The 20,704-nt window shown below is 33.4% G+C and overlaps 1 protein-coding gene across 5 annotated transcripts in view; it reads right to left on the bottom strand.

Moving 5' to 3' along the window:
- Positions 1-20,704, bottom strand: part of DIAPH2 (diaphanous related formin 2) — a 1,008,663-nt gene that overhangs the window by 717,564 nt on the left and 270,395 nt on the right. For all 5 annotated transcript variants that reach the window (XM_023249470.2, XM_019824053.3, XM_023249471.2 and 2 more), the window contains 5 exons: positions 18,709-18,827; positions 13,711-13,775; positions 9,308-9,412; positions 5,427-5,741; positions 3,714-3,828 (listed from right to left, as the gene is read on the bottom strand). In XM_023249470.2, coding sequence (XP_023105238.1) covers positions 3,714-3,828; positions 5,427-5,741; positions 9,308-9,412; positions 13,711-13,775; positions 18,709-18,827 — 719 coding nt within the window. The remainder of the gene's footprint in view (positions 1-3,713; positions 3,829-5,426; positions 5,742-9,307; positions 9,413-13,710; positions 13,776-18,708; positions 18,828-20,704) is intronic.

The raw sequence follows: 20,704 nt of genomic DNA, 5'->3' as shown, positions 1-20,704 counted from the left end.
AAAAAATATCTATGCTAACATGAAATACAACTTGACTAAATGTAGTGTACCTCTCTCTCTCTCCCTCACTAAATGGTAAGTTCCTTGGTGCAGAAAACAAGACCTTATTCATTTCTCTCTCTCCCACTGAATATAGTAACTTGCATATAGTCAGTACTCTGTAAACAAAAATTAAATGAAATGAGACATCCATTCTCTCCTAAATTAGAAATAATTTGGTTTATTAATAAAAAATTAAAAATTGTTTGTTTTCTCTATAACTCTAAGTAATTCAACTAGAAAATATAATTTGATGGTACTCCCACATATTATTTACACATTTAAATATTATAGGAATTAGAGGTATTGTTTTTAAGTATATTTATTTTATTTTGAGAAAGAGAGTGTGAGCAGGGGAGGGGTAAAGAGACAGGCAGAGAGGATCCCAAGCAGGTTCTGTGCTGTCAGCACAGAGCCTGATGCTGGGCTCAAACTCATAAACTGTGAGATCATGACCTGAGCTGAAATCGAGAGTCAGACACTCAACCAACTAAACCACCCAGGCACCCCAGGAATCAGAGAAATTTAAAAATTTCTTTCTATTTAGCAGTGTGAAGCACTTGGAACTCCTAGGTTAAACATTTTCTTAACACAGACTAGTAATGCTTTCAATGTATTTAGGGAGAATGGAGACATGAGCTCTACATGATTTCCTTGCAACAGGAGAAAATTCTCAGAGGTTTTGGAACAGCGGGTCTAAGAGCTTCAGAAATAAGTCTTAGAAACAACGAGTGTGTTTCTCCTTCCGGAATGCAGCTGAGCAGCAAACAAAAGCAAAATGGGAAAGAAAGTGGATCCATGGAGCTAGGAGAGCCAGAGTAGTGTATTTGGAGTTCACTGGAGCCAGAGCCTCCTGATTTCTTACTGATCCTGCCACCTGTTGGCCAAATTATGAATCAAGGCACTGCAAGTGACCAGGAATTTCAGCTGTTATAGTAAGATCAATCAATAGTTACTAAGTGTTATTAAAATAAATGAGAGTATTGTCTCATTAAATTTTATTTTGGCTACATTATTTATGTCTGGAATATGCTACTATGCTTAATTATTCCTTTAAATGTCCCTTCAGAAAATAAATCTTAGTAAAAGTAAGATTACTGAAAGGTGCCCCTGACCAGATTTATACTCAAATATTAAAACTTAGGAAAAGTAGAAATAGTAGTATCACACATAAAATTCAGAGAATGAGAGCTAAGAATAATGGGAATGTGGTGCTTTCATCATTGAGGAGATGAGAACTTTTATATAATTTTTATTAGGTTTTAGCAGCTGGAGTAAGAATTGCTTCTATTATAACTGATTGGCTCTACAAAGTCCTGCTCAGAAGACCAGGAAATTCTCTTATTGAATTAACACCTGTATTAAGTATCAACAACTAAAGAAAAACACACATACACAGACAGCATCATGTTAAATGAAAGGGAAAGGAAATTAATATTTGTTAAGTGCCTACTATACTAAGTACTGTGCTGGGTGCTTTAAATATATAACCTTACTTAATTCTCACAACACTACTAGATAAACATTAGTCTACTCATTTTATGGATGAGAAAATTCAGTCTCAGAGGTTACAAGTATTATAGCTGGAATGCAAATACTTGTGACTCCATCTCTGGCCTTTTCCACTATACCACACTACCTTTAGAAACTCTCTAATGGATTTTACACTTACCTCTATGTCTCAAATGTCATTTTCTTCATTTGTAAAATAGAGTCTGGGCTTAATCACTTCTAAGGCCCAGAATAACTCTACAATTTCATGACACCTTTGATTCTTCTGGGACTCAATACAAATAGATCAATAAGTAAAAAAGCAACTGCTCAATATAAAATAAGCAAAGAACTAGAGGGAGAAGTTCACAGAAGAGTAAATTAAAAGTGTCTTCAAATGGAAGAAAAGCTTTTCAACTTCACTCTGAATTTGAGAAGTGAAAATGATAACATAGATGATTTACCTCTGAGATGGACACAAGTTGCAGGGAAACAGATACTTATATTTTAGGTGCCACTATAGACATGAACTCTTTGGAATGCAATTTGGTAATATGTATCAAAATTATAAAAGTACACAGCATTTCATCCAAGGATTTCACTTCTAGAATTTGTCCTACAGATAGACTTATGTGTACAAAGTTACATACAGATTACACGTTCATGACAACATTGCTGGCAATAGCAGAAGAGACCAGAACTAATCTAAATATCCATTATTTAGACTGGTTAAATAAATTAGGATAAGTCCATACCACAGAATTCTATCCAGTATGAAAAAGTAACACAGTAGACGAACATAAGCTACTATGGAATAACATCCAAGTATGTAAAGTAGAAACAGCAAGAAGCCAAAAACAAAAATGATAAATACACAAATGCTTCTAGAAGCACAGACTATTTCTAGAAGGAATGTGAGAAATTAGTAACATTTTTACATTGTTTTTCTCTGGAGAAAAAGCTGTAAGTCTGGGATAAAGGGATAAGTTTATCATGCATCTTTTTTTTTTTTTTTTTTTTTTTTTTTTTTTTTTTTTTTTTTTACTATATGGCTACTTTGATATAAGCATTTTACCTTTTTAACTTACAAAAAACATTTATAGTAAATAATAGCTCTGGAGTCACTGAAAAACCCTTTAAATGTGAAGGTTACTGCAGCAAATAAGGAAAAGAAGTAATTCCAGGATTTTTTAAAAATGTCAGATTTCTTCTTCTCTGATGTGTGTGTGTGTGTGCGTGTGTGAACTTCAATCTACATGGAACAACAAATACAGCAAAAGCACCTCCAGTGTGCAAGATATAGAAGGGCTGAAAAGGAATAATTTTCACCTCTCTCTTTCTCTGTCGCTTTCTCTCTCTTATTCTTCCAAAATTCACATTATAGGAAATGATGTGACAAATCATACAAGTGAATGGTAAAGCTGCCAACTCCAAGTGCATGGGCATATGGAATGTATCAATTTCTTGTTGTGACTACTCATCCAAACTGAAAAAATCCTAACTTTACCTGAACTATCAATTTTGCAATAATTAGTAAACTAATAGTTAAAATACCAATGATTATGAGATTGAGAAGTTATCTATATAGTAACAAAATTATGTGTGAAACTCACAAGAAGATAAAGATCTAATAATAAAGCACTCCATTATCAAATCAGTAAAATATACTCAGTAGGTACCAGATTTTGAAAAAACAGATTGTAGAAAATACGCTTGTAGGAAAAAACTATAAAACTTCCTAAGAAAAGAAATTGATAAGTAATACAAGTGTAAGAGGAAAGACTATTTATGCACTAAGGCACCAATCTTATACCAATTTCATGAAAACTTCTGTGCCATTAGCATTCTGTTACATTATTTTCTCTTACATGGTGAATTGACAACTTTATCTCCTCTGCTTCTCAGTAGAAACGATTGTATTATAATAGAGGGATATAACTTACATATTAAACAAAAAAATAAACCAATATTTTCAGATGGATACCATTTATGCAAATTAAGTTTAAAAGGAAAAGCAGCTATTCTTCTTTAGTTACTTGGTAAAATCTACTTAATAAGTTAATCTATTTATGTTTGTCCAGTGTGGAAAAATTATACATGTATACATTACTAGAAATTTTTTGCAAAGCACTGAATTCAATATATCAGAATAAGAAATTTGTACTTTAAAAAATAAAATGTACCTTTTATCTGGGTAGCAAAGTTCAGTGCCAATTTTGCAAAGAGATCTGGATTTTCAAACTTGTCCTCCTTAACTTTTAACCAGAAACAGTTCTCAGATAATTCTTTGGGCTCAATCTGAAACAAAAATAACAAAGATAAGTTTCTAAATTATTACTTCATTTTTAATTTTTCAAAGAATTCAATTTCACCAAGGTTCCTTTATTCATCTATCTACTGAATCAATTTTAGGATCCATTAAAATAACACTTTTTAAGTAAATATTCATTGGGGAAGTCACAGAATTCTTTGCGTGTACAGAAAAATACACAATAGCAATAAGGCATATAGCAAATTACATTAAAAAAATCTTCTACTGGAAAGCACCTAAAAAATAATTTAGTAAATCCCTACCCTAACTCACATACATTGTGTTCTGCTCTTGGATTTTTAAAAATGAGGAAACTAAAATTCAGAAAAGTGAAAAAAAATTTCCATGTTTACTGGCCAGGATGAAGGTAATAATTATAATAGATGACATCCTCCATACCTCCTATAATGTGTCAGGTACTGTTTTAAGTGAATTGCATATATTACCTAATCTAATTCTTACAATAATCCTTTGAAGCAGGACCTGCTATTATCTGTATGTTAAAGATGAGTAAACTGAGCCCCAGGAAGTTTAAGTGGCTGCCCAAACTAGTAGATGGCAAAGATGGGAATTAAACCCAGGCAGTGTTGTTCCAGAGAATTTTGCTCTTAACCAGTGAACTGCAATTCAAAATTAGGACTGTACATGTTCCAGTACAGCATGATGCTCTTTGATATGTAAGTACCATTACACTGCATGCTCAAATGCTAAGTGAACATATCACTTCATTTACACACAGAGATAACTGGGCCAACAGCATCTGGATGCTATAGTTTGGTGGATTGTACCTAACAAAAAAATAACTATATTCCAAAAACATGTGTACCTCATTTACTCTTATGAGAAAGTAAAAGTATATTCTTAACCTTAAAAAAGTGGTTTAAGCATGATTCTGGTCAAACCAATTACTAGGTAGATAATGTCAGATTTCTCTCTAAGCATGTTCTTGGATAAGTCATTTCCCCAAATGGTGGTCTGACTAATTGTATTTTCATTAGAAGACTAGTTCCTAGTAAACAGGGACAGTGTCAATCTTGATAATAAGCCTTTCAAAAGTCATATTCTTATAATAATAAAGCAACATAACATTCAAAAGACAAAAAGAACTTTCATATATCAAAAAATAGTTACGTCACTAATGAATACTGTCACCTATTCCATACTACCTAAATATTTAAAACTAAAAAAAAACCTTTCTCTAAGAACTAAAATAACTAAGATAAAAGGGCTCAATAATAATGGAGATTATATTTGAGAATGTTATAGTACTTAAAGTTAACAACAGTATTAAGAATCGAAATTACATTTCATTTAGTGATAGATTTCATATATTATTCTCTAGCACCATTTTCACTTTGGTTTTACTTTTGCCTTCTACATAAATTTCAAATTATCTGTGGAATTTCCAATTCTCTGGGTACTAAACTGAAGGATACACATAAGATGGTGAACTCACAAAAGGAAAGCAAGTCAATAGTAATGTTCTCAAGCATTATACAGTTCTCATAGGCAGCAATACTTATTCACATATTAACAATCAACTATGAATGGACAAAGCCAAAAACTACTCCAATTGTAGCATTACCTTTGACCAATTGATTCTCTTCATGGGTACCTCAGGTTTATATATTTTTTTCTGCTTCATCCCATAAGGCAGATCCAGTGGTGCTCCTGGAGGAGGAGGAATGCCTGGGGGAAATGGTGGAACAGGTGCCCCAAACAAAGGTGGTGGTGGTGGTGGTGGTGGTATACCAGTCATTCCAGGTAAAGGAGGTGGAGGAGGAGGGAGAGCTCCTCCAGGCAGAGATGGTGCTGGTGGAGGTGGTGGTGGTGGGGATAACCCACCACCTGGCCCTGGAGGAGGGCCTGGAATTCCTGATGAACCTGAGAGTCCATGTCCCTGAAATATATATAATACAATGTTTAAATGCTTACAGTAAAATATAACAACAAAGAAAACTTATCAGTACACATTGTTGGTTTAAAATTATATAAACTTTAATTTAGTAATATCTAAGGGATTAACGGTGACTGAAAAAGACTCCCATAGATTTTTGGTAAGTATTATAAATTCTGGACAATGACAACTTCTGCTAATGCACTATAAAAGTTGGCTTCCTTAAAGAATTTGTGAAGCACTCCTCCAAAAAACTGAAAATTATCTTTCATTATGAATATATTCAAAGAAGTACTGTAAATGGCTTGAGCCTATGAGACTAGTTGGTTTGAATATGGATAATTAATTCAATCATAGATTGGATTCCCTTGGAGCCAATTAGGTTTACACAGAGTCTGTCTCATAGTACCAGTAACTTAGCAGTCTTCTAAGGCCAATAATTAATACTAACATCCATTTGCATGGTAATTTATGTTTATCAATTTTTTTACATCTATTATTTCTTTTCATTGTTATTATAAGCTTGTAATGTAAGTAGGGCATTTTTATCTCTACTATATCTCACTGCTTATAGATAAGAAAACTGTAACTACAAAAAGGTTAAATGATTAACCAAAGGTCACAGAGTCTGAAATGTGGTTAAGATTTGACTCTGGTTCTTCTTATACTCAATGCGGTTCTCTTTCCACTACAGCAGACTACCTCTTCATAAATGGGAGTCATTTGCCATGAAAGGAATTAATTCATACAGATTGAATTATGAGGAGAATATAACTTACTTCTACCACCAGAAAGTAATTGAAACTCATTCTCTAATGATAATGGATAAAAGATGAAGAATATCTCATTCCAAATTGTCTACTTTTTAAATTACCTGTACCTGTTTCTTTAAGCCAGTACTGGTCACAAAGGTTCACTTCCAAAATAAATTAATATAAAAGTGAAGGTGTTTATTATAAACATTCTCAAGAAAATCCTACCAATGAACAGACATATTTGGATTCAAGATATGACATCAGGTTAACTTAATGAAAAATTTAAAATTAATAAAATTGCTTGGCATAGTGTTATTTTTATTTGGGGAGAAAGTCTTCTTATCTTTATTAATACGAATTTCCAAGTTGAACTACTTAATTGTACTAACTAAACTTAGAAATGCCTTTACAAAATAGATAAATTGAAGCATATTTTTGGAGCAATCAATTTAAAGGACTGACTTATTTATAAGAATATTAAAAATTTATCATAGATAGAATCATGGAAATGTTTCTCATAATATTTAATATGCATTGTCCAAACATTTTATTCATATATATGATGTTTATGTGTGTACAATACACATACAAACAATTAAAGTGTTTGTACACTTAACAAATGACAATCTTCCTCTGGAAATTAGTAAGAATTGAGATAGGATTAAAATATGCAAAATTATTTTCACTTTACTTTTAACACAGCAAAATTTTAGAAAACAGTCTAATTTTTATAGTCTTGATTGAGAGCAGAGAAATTATGGAGAAAGTAAAAATATTTTTTTCTGAAAAGTTTAGGAAATTAGTAATTTACTCTAAATTTTATACATAAATGGATTTATTGAATATTTTGAAAGGTAAAATGTCCATCCATTTTTTTATTAAAAGAGCAAAATTATGTTTAACATCAAATTTTGTCTCTATAGATCATATCTAAGATAAGAAACTTGTGCAAACATAAAAATGCTATCACTTTTAACACAGGATTTTATTCAAGTTAAATGCATGCTTTACAAATTTAATAAAGTATCTCAAATAAATGCCACCAGCCTTTAAAAATCAAATCATATCAGCCTTTCTCCTCCCTCCCATGAAAAATTAGGAATGGAACAATTAAATTAGGCTACAATAGAGTATTGAGAATTGAATATAGCCAACGAATAATTTAGTATTTGGCACAATTTTGAGTACACTATAAAGAACTGTGTGACTCTGCACTTTTACAGATCAGTTAATTTAATAATAAATAAGCAAATACTAAATAGTAAGGCCCTGTGCTAGGGTGACATTGGGCAATGTCACCATCTGGGAGGGAAAAAAAAAAGAAACTGAGTTCTCAGAGATGTGAAAAGGGTAGTAAGATGACACAAGAAAAGAGAAAGATTGAATGAAAGAAAATTATAAAATAGATAAGTGAAACAGACATATTTTCACCAGAGTTCTTGGTGACTTTTGAAGTCATTTCTTTTTAAAAAATTTTTTTTCAACGTTTATTTTATTTTTGGGACAGAGAGAGACAGAGCATGAACGGGGGAGGGGCAGAGAGAGAGGGAGACACAGAATCGGAAACAGGCTCCAGGCTCTGAGCCATCAGCCCAGAGCCCGACGCGGGGCTCGAACTCACAGACCGCGAGATCGTGACCTGGCTGAAGTCGGACGCTCAACCGACTGCGCCACCCAGGCACCCCTGAAGTCATTTCTTAATAGACTGATGGATACATATCTAGTCAAACAACAAGTATCTACTGAGCATCCACTATGTTAAGAGGTGTTAAAAAGAAAACCACCGGCCTCAAATGGCATCAGTTAGGCTGAGTCACCAAACTGGAGCTTAATACATAATCTAACTGCAGTTTCAACATCTCCAAGAAATATAGTCTTAAAAGGTAAGTAAGGAATTTTTCCATCAGCAGCCAATGAGTCTGCCACCTAAATCCTCTCCATCCCCTAAATGAAGAAGAGTTAATCTGCATAACACTTCTTGCTTTTTCCCCTAAGGGAAAGTGTCAAGGCCTAGAATAATCCTTTCCGTTCCCCAAAAACTTTATTGTCCCACCCTCTTTCCATAAAAACCTTTCATTTTCTACAACTCCTTGGAGTTTCCCTCTGCTTACTAAATGGAATGCTGCCAAATTCACAAATTGTTTAATAAAGCCAATTAGACCTTCAAAATTTACATAGTTTAATTTTATTTTGTAAGAAGGTAATCTTCAATTTCTTTCTCAAACATCGTTTTCATTAATTGGATTTATAGGCTAAAGTATACAGTAAAGACAAAAAAGGAAATGCATACATAGGAAAATGACATTTTTCTCACCAACATTTTTAATTTCCATTTCTTAATATGCATTTAAAACATAAGAACTATTGAGAGTTCTTAAAATAATAAAAATAAATAAAAAGTACTGAGAGGACTTAATCAGTTATATAGTTTAGACACCATAATTAAGATTTTGAGTGTATATGGGTGCTTTTCATCATAGGGGATATAGGTAGAAATGTAAATTTCCTAGGTTTTGAAATTATGCATCCAATTTTTCAAATCATCATGAAAATTTTGTCTCCAAAACAGTCTTGCTTATGTAATATATTCCATTAAAAATATTCAGGGAAGCTTAAGAAACCAGTGTCTCATTTTTATCCAAATAGTAAAATGATTTATTTTCCAGGAAAATCAAACCTGTAGTTATTTCAACTAAAATGAGAAACTGCCAAAAAGTCTGTTTGTGGTCACATTTTTCCTTCCATCTAACAAGATAATTTTCTACCACTGAACTCATTATGACATGAAATAAAGTCTATATCTTGTTTCATTACCTGGGTTCGAAGTTGCTGGATTTCTGTTTCAAGCTCTTTAATTTTTTCTTCTCTTTTTTGAAGTTCAGCTTGAGCTTCCTGTCGAGCTGTGAATTCTTCATCAAACTGCAATGATCACCACCATAAATGTACAATTAATAACACAGTTTTGAAGAAGTTTTAAACAATGTTATGTATTAAATAAGCGGAATGTGTTTTGTTTCATTGAACTCCCAATTCATTCAGAAAATCAAAGCTCTAGATTATTTTCATGACAATTAAGCACACCCCTGTGGGGATGGAGTATTGCTTATGGTATTAGTGAAAAAGAAATGTGGTCCGAAAACCAAGGTAAACAAACCTATTTTCACTTCAAAAAAAAAAAATACAGAACAAAATTTTAAAAGGGTGGACTGAGAAGTCTCTCTTCATATATAATGAACATTTATATTGTTTTGTTATTGAAAATTAGGTTTTAGAATTAATAATTTCATTTAATGTTTCATCCCATACCTTTAAGTTCATTGAATTGGAAAATGAAATCTAAAAAATTAGCCATCAAGCAGTTCAACTCCTTAACTGTATTTAAGCTTGAAAAGAGACTGTACTTTTAGAATGCTCAAATGATTGTACATTAATACAAATGAGAATATTTCTATTACAATCTTAATTGTCTAGCATCCAAAAAATGGTGTTCCACAAAATGTGAGAGAAAAATGGCATGCTCCTTAGGATGGTTAACCAAAACATTTGCATAAAATGTTGTAAGAGAGAAAGTGAAAGGTTAAATTATGGTGTGCTGTGTGGAGGAGCTAAAATGCAGGAATAGTACCAGGACCCTATGCTTGCCTCATCTCTCAAAACATTTAGATAAACATTAAATCATTCTGAACACCCATGAAATCAATCTGAGAACTGAAAGACCAAACTGCACAACCAAAGGAAGACATAAGCCAAATAGTGGAAGGTAGTAGGTGTGGAGATCTGATCTGGGGGCAAAAATAATTGTGGGTGCTGCAGTGGGGAAGGAGCCCTAATCACAGAGGGAGTGGGGGAGAGAGAGAGAGGGAAGGGAAAGGAAGGGAAGGGAAGGGAAGGGAAGGGAAGGGAAGGGAAGGGAAGGGAAGGGAAGGGAAAGGGGAATTTTCTTACTCTATTGGTGGGAATGTAAATTGGTATAGCCACTCTGGAAAAAGTATGGAGGTTCCTTCATAATTTAAAAATGGAACAACCCTATGACCTAGCAATTGCACTACAAGGTATTTACCCAAGGGATACAAAAATACTCATTCAAATGGGCACATGCACCCCAATGTTAATAGCAGTTTTAGCAACTATAGCTAAATTATGGAAAGAGCCCAAGTGTCCTTTGACTAATGAATAGACAAAGAAGACATGGTGTATATGTATATTTGGGTATGTATACATATATGTGGTATGTGTGTATATATATGGGCGCGTGCGCACACACACACACACACACACACACACACACACACAATGGAATATTACTTAGCCATAAAAAATAATGAAATCTTGCCATTTGCAATGACCTGGATGGAGCTAGAGTGTATTATGCTAAGCCAAAAAAGTCAGAGAAAGACAAATACCATATGATTTACCCATATGTGGAATTTAAGAAACAAAAGATGAACACAGGGGAAATTAAAAAAGAGAGAAGGAGGCAAACCTTAAGAGAGACCCTTAACCATACAGAACAAACTGAGGGTTGTTGGAGGGGAGGTAGGCAGGGCGATGGGCTAAATAAGTGATGGGTATTAAGGAGGGCAGTTGTTGTGATGAGAACTGAGTGTTATATGGAAGTAATGAATCACTAAATTCTACTCCTGAAACTAATATTACAATACATGTTAACTAATTAGAAGTTAAATGGGAAGTTGAAACATATATACATACATGCATAATTATAGTGTGCTAAGCAGGAGAGACCATCTAAACGATGAATATCCATTTACTACATTTAGCCCAGCCCTTACCTCAGTCAGGGCTCCAAGCAGAACCAAACAAGCCTGTATACATAAATACTGGTATGTCCATCTATAAAACATTTGCCCTTTATTATCAGCGTCACTTTAAATCACTTTAGAAGTCTATACTTTATTACAATTATATTATTTCTGTTCCTAAAATTGATATATCTTACTGTCTAGAATTGTCTTTAGAGTTTGTGAAACAATAAAAATTATATTCACTGTTAATAAATATTCACCTTCATAGATTTGACCTTTGGAAATTAAAGAATGTCAAACAGATCCAAGTCTGAAGAAAGAGTGTGTAAACAAATTGGATAACAATAGTGTCTGGGTCAAACATGAAACACTAGTTCTTTTATTCATTACTACTCGAGTTTCTGGAAAATGTTCCATAGAGGTTAGTCCAAATTTTTCTAATATTTAAAAATTTCAAACTCACCCCTGATCCTTCATAGTCAGTAAATGACCATGTTTCCCACTTCACTGAAAAGATGGAGGTTTTTCAACTTCACTACCATTCATGTTAAGATTTATCTCATTCTGGGGTACCTGACTTCGGCTCAAGTCATAATCTTGTGGTTGGTGGGTTCAAGTCCCATATTGGGCTCACTGCTGTCAGAGTGGAGCCTGCTTTGGATCCTCTGCCCCCTTCTCTCTGCCCATACCCTACTCACTCTCTCTCTCAAAAATAAATAAACATCTGTTTAAAAAATTATCTCATTCTATACTTCTACCCACTCTCCCAAAGTTAGCTTCATCTGTGTGTTTTTTTAAGCATGATGCAAACTATACCATTTTCCTTTATAAATGGTTTGTTAGTACATTTGAAAAGAGACACACAATGCTTATAATTTAAAGTGATCCTAATCTGTAAACCCATAGAATAGGAATCACAGAAACCTGAGATATGCAAGTTGGAAGACTTCTTACATGGCCACTAATCTTATCCTCTTCCATAAATGATGAAAGAATTAAGTTCCAAAGAGAGTAAGTAGCTTACTTAAAGTCATAGCTAATTAGTGGCAAAGCTAAGATCAGATCTTACAACTATTTCTTCTCATTCTATACCCCCACTTTTTTTTACTACTTTATACAGCCTCTTAAAATCACCCAGAATAAGAAAAGGCATGCAAGATAACCACTGGAAGACCATACATGTTTTCATTCTAAATGATGGTGATGAGAATAAAGCACTAAACACTGAAACATCTTTTTTATTATTTCAGGACTCCATTTCCCTTTATATATGCTTACAGAAAATTTTACCAGATAGATCATCATAATTTTCTAGTCTTGTGGCATCTAATCAAAGTTCCAGCAAAAAATTAAGAAGATTCTAAGATTTTCAAAGAGAATTTTAAATGTGCTACTTAAAACAAGAACATTGCAAATATAAATGTCTATTAAAAATTGTTCATTTTCTTCCACCAATAAAATGACAACTTTGCACAAACATTTTATGCCCAAACTCTGAAAATCCATTCCAGTAACCAAAAGAGCAAAGACATTTCTTCAGATGCCCTGAAGTAACTTCAGTAATATTCTATAATTTCTAGAGTGATAGCAAAAGTGATTATCTAATCTCCAAGGTAAGTCATAACTTTCAAGAGACAGCAATATGTAAGCACTTTATCTTGCTGTCAGAAGGCTGAAAACTAGAGTTTTTAGACCTATGTTTCAATCCTTCCCCCTGACACCAACAGGAGAGAAATACTATACTAACGCATCCTAGGGTCTAGAACAACAACAACAACAACAACAAAATGCAACTTTTGGTAGAAACTAGTAAAACTGTAGTCATGCTTTCATGAAACAAGGAAAAGACAATCTGAAATCTAAATAAAATTAATATAGTCATAAAACTTATATTTATATAATTCATTAACGTACAAAGAAAGGAGCCATCAAATTCCACCAAACCTATATGAAGTAACAGAATCATTTAAAATTGGTAATTATAAAACTCCAAGAGGACAAGTCAAAGCATAGAGACAGAGAGAGAAAAAACCCTGTGTAATTCTGTTGCTATTTAATAGCACTGTCATTAAAGATCATAACAGATTGGACTAGCTAAACAATTCACAGTTCTCCAAGGGAGCTACCTATCGTAAAGGAGAATTGCAAGAAAATGATGTGGGCAATGCATTTTGGTTGACTGCTTCAAACTATATCCTTCCAATAAACTACTTTTATTTCATTTATCAGTCTGGTAGAATACACCTAGTGTTTTTCTTCCATAATGAATTAAAGGTGATGAGGAGGCAACAGTAACAAACAGCCTTATCTTATCAGGAATGAAACTAATATTTTATGGTTATGTTTTAACCAAAAACATGCAGTACTACATGATGGAAAAAACATTTTTAAGTCTTCACATAAATAAATATAAAATATTTACTACGAATAAATTGTTAACAATTATGGCTTTACCTTCTTTGAAAATTCTGCTGCTTTCTGTTCACTTTCTTCCACTTTTGCCTTGTTCACACATGAATCTATTAAGATTCACAAAAAAATATTCGAAATTATTGCATCAGATCTCTAGGTAAAAGATGGATACCAGCCTATAAGTCTACCATGTAGACAATCATTTTTTATATCAATTGCTATTGAAGGTAAATTGACCTACACTACACATAAAATATAAGCTACCACATTTTTTTGCATACTGACTGAATTCAATGATAGTATTGATGAATCACAATGCCAAGCATCCAAGAATGTATTTGAGAAAATTATCATCATTTTAGAGATATTCAATTATTTCCCAACTTTTACAATAATATAATTCTTTACTTTTTTTGCAGTTTACTATGGGTGGAGAGAAGACAAAGAATCTATTTTTAAAACTATTCGGGGCGCCTGGGTGGCTCAGTCAGTTAAGCATCTGACTTTGGCCCAGCTCATGATCCTGGGCTTCATGGGTTCAAGCCCCATGTCGGTCTCTGTGCTGACACCTTGAAACCTGGAGTCTGCTTCAGATTCTGTGTCTCACTCTCTTTCTGCCCCTCCCCTGCTTGCACTCTTTCTCTATCCCCAAAATAAATAAACATTTTTAAAAAATTAAGACTATTAAGACTCTGGGGCACCTGGGTGGCTCAGTCCCTTAAGTGTCCAACTTTGTCTCAGGTCATGACGTCAGCTGTGCTGACAGCTCAGAGCCTGGAGCCTGCTTCAGATTCTGTGTCTCCCTCCCTCTCTGCCCCTCCACTACTCATACTCGCTCTCTCTCTCAAAAATAAATGAAAATATTTAAAAATTAATTTAAAAAGACTATTAAGACTCAAAATTGCCTTTATATATTTTTATCTTTTAATGTTTATTTATTTTGAGAGAAAGTATGGGAGGGGCAGAGAGAGGGAAAGAAAGAATGCCAAGCAGATTCTTAACTGGGAGTGCAGAACTTGACACGGGGCTCAAACTCATGACACTGTGAGATCATGACCTAAGCCGAGATGAAGAGTTGGACATTTAACTTATTGAGCCACCCAGGTGCCCCTCAAAATGTCCTTTAAAGTAAGGCTAGAAGGGAGGACACTATAGCACTCATTAATTCAGGTTTTCTACAGAAAGATTTCACTTAACTGACTTCTGATCTGCAGCAAAATGTATTATGTAAATAAGGAAACAAACATTAAATTCCTCAGATCTAATCAAATATTCCAGAATATAAATAACTGAAGAACATCTTTTTGGAAATATTCTCATCATTACATATATAAGTGTACTCTGTATCTTGCCATTCCACACCTATTTACCTAAAAGAAATGAAAACATGTCTATTCCCATATATATATATATATATATATATATATATATATATATATATTCCCATATATATATATATATATATATAAATGTTCATAGAAGCTTTACTTATACTAGCCTTCCCAAATGTCCATCAATAATTAAATGTATACACAAATTGCAGTATATCCATATACTGGAATATTACTCAGTTGTAAAAAGGAATGAACAATTGATACATGCAATATAACAACATGAATGAATCTCAAAATAATTATGCTACATGAAAGAAGCCAGACAAAAAGACAGTACATGCAATATGTTTCTAGTTACATAAAATTAAAAAAAAAATCTATAGTAAGAAAAAACATATTAGTTATTCTCTCAGGATGGGGAGAGGTAGGGAGGCATGGGAAGGAGAGATAACAGAGAACATAGAAACAGAGATGTTTATTATCTTGATTGTGATGATGGTTTTAAGTATACAAATATCAAAATTTATTGAATTATGTATTTAATAATAGATAGCTTTTCACATGTCAAGTACACCTCAATAAAGTTTTTTTTTTAAAGAACTGCGTATAAAGAACTAAGTTGGAAATTGGTAAATGATCAGAAAAACAGGGGGTTGATCTGTGCTGTGCTTTCACTGGTTGGTAATGATCTTGATTTAAATTTCAATTGGAAGACATTAAGAGTTCTGGGCAAGAATTTGATTGAATTTATGAAAAATACTAGACTTACAGAATTGTGAAGGGACTCTATATTCCAAGTCCAGGTGACTTTAAAATAGAGATCCATAAATTTCCTAGAAGTTCTTGAAGCACCTGCTAATTTTTACATTTATGCACGTGTATGTGTATGTAGTGGTGGTGGTTCTAATGAAAGTTCCAAAGTATTCATCAGAAAAAGTCCTCTAACCATAAAATATTAAGAACCATGCAGATATTTGACTTATCTGAATTTACAGTAGATAAAACTGAAGCCTAGAAAAGTTAAATGGTTTGTTCACAATCAGAAGGATGACACATGGATGAGGTAATAATGGGTTTCTGAAGTTCTATCCTCTTTCGTTTGCTGCCTTTACCTCCCCCATCCCAATGCTAACAGTACACAACTGTAAGTACCTGGCACACAGTACACAAAAAAACAAATGTCTATTGAACACTGAAAGACTTAGCCAAAATCAACAATACAGTATGTGTGCCAAGCATGGTCCATAATAGATTATAAGGAAATACAAATATTTGGAAATATTGCCTTACAACTCTCTCAACAAAATATGAAATAAACTACTGAGTTTATCAAGCTCATTATCAAATATGCAGTGAGGCCAGCATTCACATTAATTCTCAGGGAAGGTAAATTGGTGCCCACTTTCTCTAAAGCATATGGCCTTTCAAAGTTCATACCCTCAATTACAGGAATCAATTGTAAGGAAATGACAAGAAAAAGGCAAAATTTATATAAAGAATGTGCATAGCAGATTCATTTATTAATATGAAAACCTGAAAACAATCTAGAGGTACAGTAAGAAAGGACTGGTCAAGATTATCATGATACTCCATAAGATGGAATATTATACATATATTCAAAGTAAGAATTTGAAGGTTAACATGGAAAAATTCTTATAATATGATGCTCCATGAAAAATCAGCAGATAGGTAGATTTAAAAAAAAGAGAGATATAAGAAAATGTACTTAGCTGAAAAGTGAGTAATGGTGGTGGAATGTACTGAGCTGAAAAGTGAGATCAGTGGTTCATTCTATCACTTACATAAACCTCTAGATTGCCTAGAATAAATGAGCACTGGTTTTAAAATCAGAAAATAAGGGGCACCTGGCTGGCTAAGTCAGGAAAGCATGTGACTCTTAATTTCGGGGTTCTAAGTTCAAGCCCCACAGCAGGTGTAGAAATTACTTTAAAAAAATCTTTAGGGATGCCTGGGTGTTTCAGTCTGTTAAGCATCCAACTCTTATTTTCAGCTCAGGTCATGATCCTTTAGTTGTGGGATCAAGCCCTGCATTGGGCTCTATGCTGGCATTGCAAAGCCTGCTTGGTATTCTCTCTCCCTCTCTCTCTGCCCCTCCCCTGCCTGCTTGCACACTCTTTCTCAAAATAAATAAATTTATGCTAAGTGAAATAACTCAGGCAGGGAAAAACAGTATCACGATTTCATTCATATGTGGAATTTGAGAAACTTAACAGATGAACATAAGAGAAGGGAAGGAAAACTAAGCTAAAAACAGAAAAGGAGGCAAACCATAAGATATACTTAAATACACAGAACAAACTGAGGGTTGATGGGGAGATTGGAGGGTGGAGGGGTGGTTAAATGGGTGATGGGCATTAAGAAGGGCACTTTTCAGAATGAGTACTGGGTGTCATATGCAAGGGATGAATCACTGGGTTCTACTCCTGAAGCCAAGACTACACTGTATGTTAACTAACTTGAGAAAAAAAAAGAATCAGTATTACCAAAAGCATCACATAGAAGATACTTAATAAGTTTAAAAAAATAAATAAATGAATGATTAAATACATAAAAAATAAAAATTAAAATTAAATGAAACAAAAGCTTTAAAAATTAAAAAATAAAATTACCCATCTAAAATCAGAAAATACATAATAATTAATAATAAAAAATTCATCTTTGAATATTACTATCAGTCTGCCTTTTGCTGTGGAGTGAAGAATTATAATTGGCATTCCATAGCTGTTGCTTTCTTCCTTTAAAGACAAGACAAATGAGTTCATGTTTTCTTGAAACTTAGCCAATAGTGATTTTGATTAGGTACAAAAACTGTTTAACTATGAGGTCATATAATGTAGCATATTTCACAAGAGATTTCACATCATCCTTCAGAGATTGTTTCAGAAAATACAGCTAACTAGTAGTCTAGGATGGCATAAGTTCATTCCCTTAGCAATCCAATTACATGAGCATGATCACCTCAAATTCTTTTCTAGCTTTAAGGTCTATGAAAATATAAATTGATCTACTTTGACTGAATTAAAAGGTCTTGAGTTATTGAAGTCAGTATTTTCTCAAACTTGAACACTAATAACATAGCTATATTACTAATTAGACCCTATAATTGCACATGTGATTTCTATAACACCACTGATAAACCAACATAATCAAAGGTCTTTAGAGTCATATTTCTAAAAGTAAAACATTCATCTATAATAATATAATGTTTTTTTTGGGGGGGCACTGACTTTAAACTGAATTCAAGAGCATTAAAACTTATCGGGGCGCCTGGGTGGTTCGGTAGGTTAAGCGTCTGACTTCGGCTCAGGTCACGATCTCGCGGTCCTTGAGTTCGAGCCCTGCGTCCGGCTCTGTGCTGACTGCTCAGAGTCTGGAGCCTGTTTCAGATTCTGTGTCTCCCTCTCTCTCTGCCCCTCCCCTGTTCATGCTCTGTCTCTCTGTCTCAAAAATAAGTAAACGTTAAAAAAAATTTTTTTAAAAACTTATCAAATAGGTTAATATTTTCAATCACACAGGCAGAACACTCATGATCATCATAATTAACAATTATAGTGATTGGGTACTCACAGACACAATGACTTACCAGATATTAATGAGGAACTTCAGTGAGAGCACTACCTCCCAAAACTATTATACAGAAGATAGTAAAACACAATCAAAGGACACTGAAGATAATATTACATACCTATCAGATGTGTGAAATCAATGTCTAATCTTTGCCTATACTTGAAATCTGGGTCCATACCACTGCAGTGCAGCACTATCTGTGAAACACACTCCTCAATTATCTTGTAATACTGTGGCCTGAAAAATAAAGTATTCTTGAATATCTTTTCTACCTATACAAGTCAATTTTCTTACGAAGTGGTTCAGCATGATAAAAGAATGAGGTATTTTTCTAGCACTGCTAGAAGAAATCATTCTAGACATTACACCCTCTCTGGAGAAATATGCTTAACAATGGTCTGGACATTATAGTAAAAAACCCATCATGATGTAATCAAATGAACACGAGTGACTTAATACTTTAGTTTGTAAGGATTCATGGTTGTCATGCTTATCAACCTTATCTACTTACTTAAGTAATTGTTCCTAAAGTTAATGAAAACAAATGACCTGTTAGTCCTACATCCATGGATACAGAAATGATTCCAGGCCTCCACAAGTTCTCAATTTCAATAAGGGATGAGTGTCTTGGCATTGACAAGGTACTGAATTTATCACAACACTTTTACTCAAGATTAGCTATAACAGCTTACAAAACTGGACTGAGCCACAATATTCAAAAGATCTAGTTCTATACATTTTTAAAAGATCCATTTTATAGAAGCATACACACTTAATATGCATGGCCATAGTCTGAATTTGTTCAAAGTGTCAAAGATTTCTAAACATATCCTAATTCTGTGATCTATCAAGGTAATTCTGGTCTTAAAAATGACTACTTGCATACTTCAAAAAATTTTAAAGGCACTTTTTACATTAAAATTTAAGGAAAATTTAGTATTTATCAGTGGGTAATAAATTCAACAGAGAAACATCAGAAATAAATACTATCATAGACAAATTATGATATAAACATACCTAAGATTAGTATGCTGATAACTAGCCAAGCCACTAAAAGTTTTCAAATGAAGCCAAACAGAGTCTAATTGCTCTTATATTTTTTTGTCATGTGGCTGGTCTCAAGACTCAGAATAAATAGTAATATATATTACACATCTGAGACTTTTTTCAAGTCATCATCAGTTTTAGGATAAATAATATTAGATTATAATCAGTCTAGTCAATGACTCTGGGTAAACAAGGAAAACACAACTGCTCTCTTCGAGGCCATGTTAATTATCTGTAAGTATAATAAAAGTGCTTGTCACATTTCTACCTCACATCGATGTTGTCAGGATGAAAAGGATGTCATATTAGAGTAACTTCTAATATATATTCAAAATTACTGGGAAATGGATCGTCTCACAGAAATTATTTCCCCAAGTAACTGTATACCCATAGGCACAGTACCCTTTGAATTGCCACTACTTATTTTAGGCAACAACAATCATTTTAATTACCATCTTTTCTGCTTTAAGAAAACAGGATATAATTCAATATTTTAACCATTTTTTCTATGTCTCTGTACCATCTTGATACCCATCAGTAACTGTACTAGTCTGAACTATAATAGTTCTCCATATGACTTTAGAACTGTCATCTTTATTGCAACTGTACCTGAATGCATGGTAGCTTGCCTCTACCCTTTAATCGAGCAAATTTTGAGAAATCAGAGAACCTAGGTTGCCAGAATTTCATGCATATTAGAGTATGAAGAACAACTAAGGGTGTCTTGAATAGTTATATATAAGATCATGACCATCAGCTTATGGATAATTTCAGTCTCTCAGAATCCTTTCTCTAACTTTCTGGGTTTCAGATATATTTGCACTTACTAGACTCTACATCTTCTAACTTTATTATTATCATAATCATTTATTTTGAAGAATTATAGTAATGGATATAAAGCTGAAATACCAGTATTATTTTCTTAGATAAGATCACATCTATTATTAAATAAATATTAGAAAGGAGAAACAACAGAAAAACCTTACTTATGAAAATGTACCAGAACTTAAAAGTTGCACCATAGACACCTCAGTGCTTACTCTGTGCTACCATTACATAGCAAAGAA

This window comes from Felis catus, chromosome X, assembly GCF_018350175.1.
Source record: "Felis catus isolate Fca126 chromosome X, F.catus_Fca126_mat1.0, whole genome shotgun sequence".
Classification (NCBI taxonomy): Eukaryota; Metazoa; Chordata; class Mammalia; order Carnivora; family Felidae; genus Felis; species Felis catus.
This window is presented reverse-complemented; position numbering and strand designations above follow the sequence as displayed.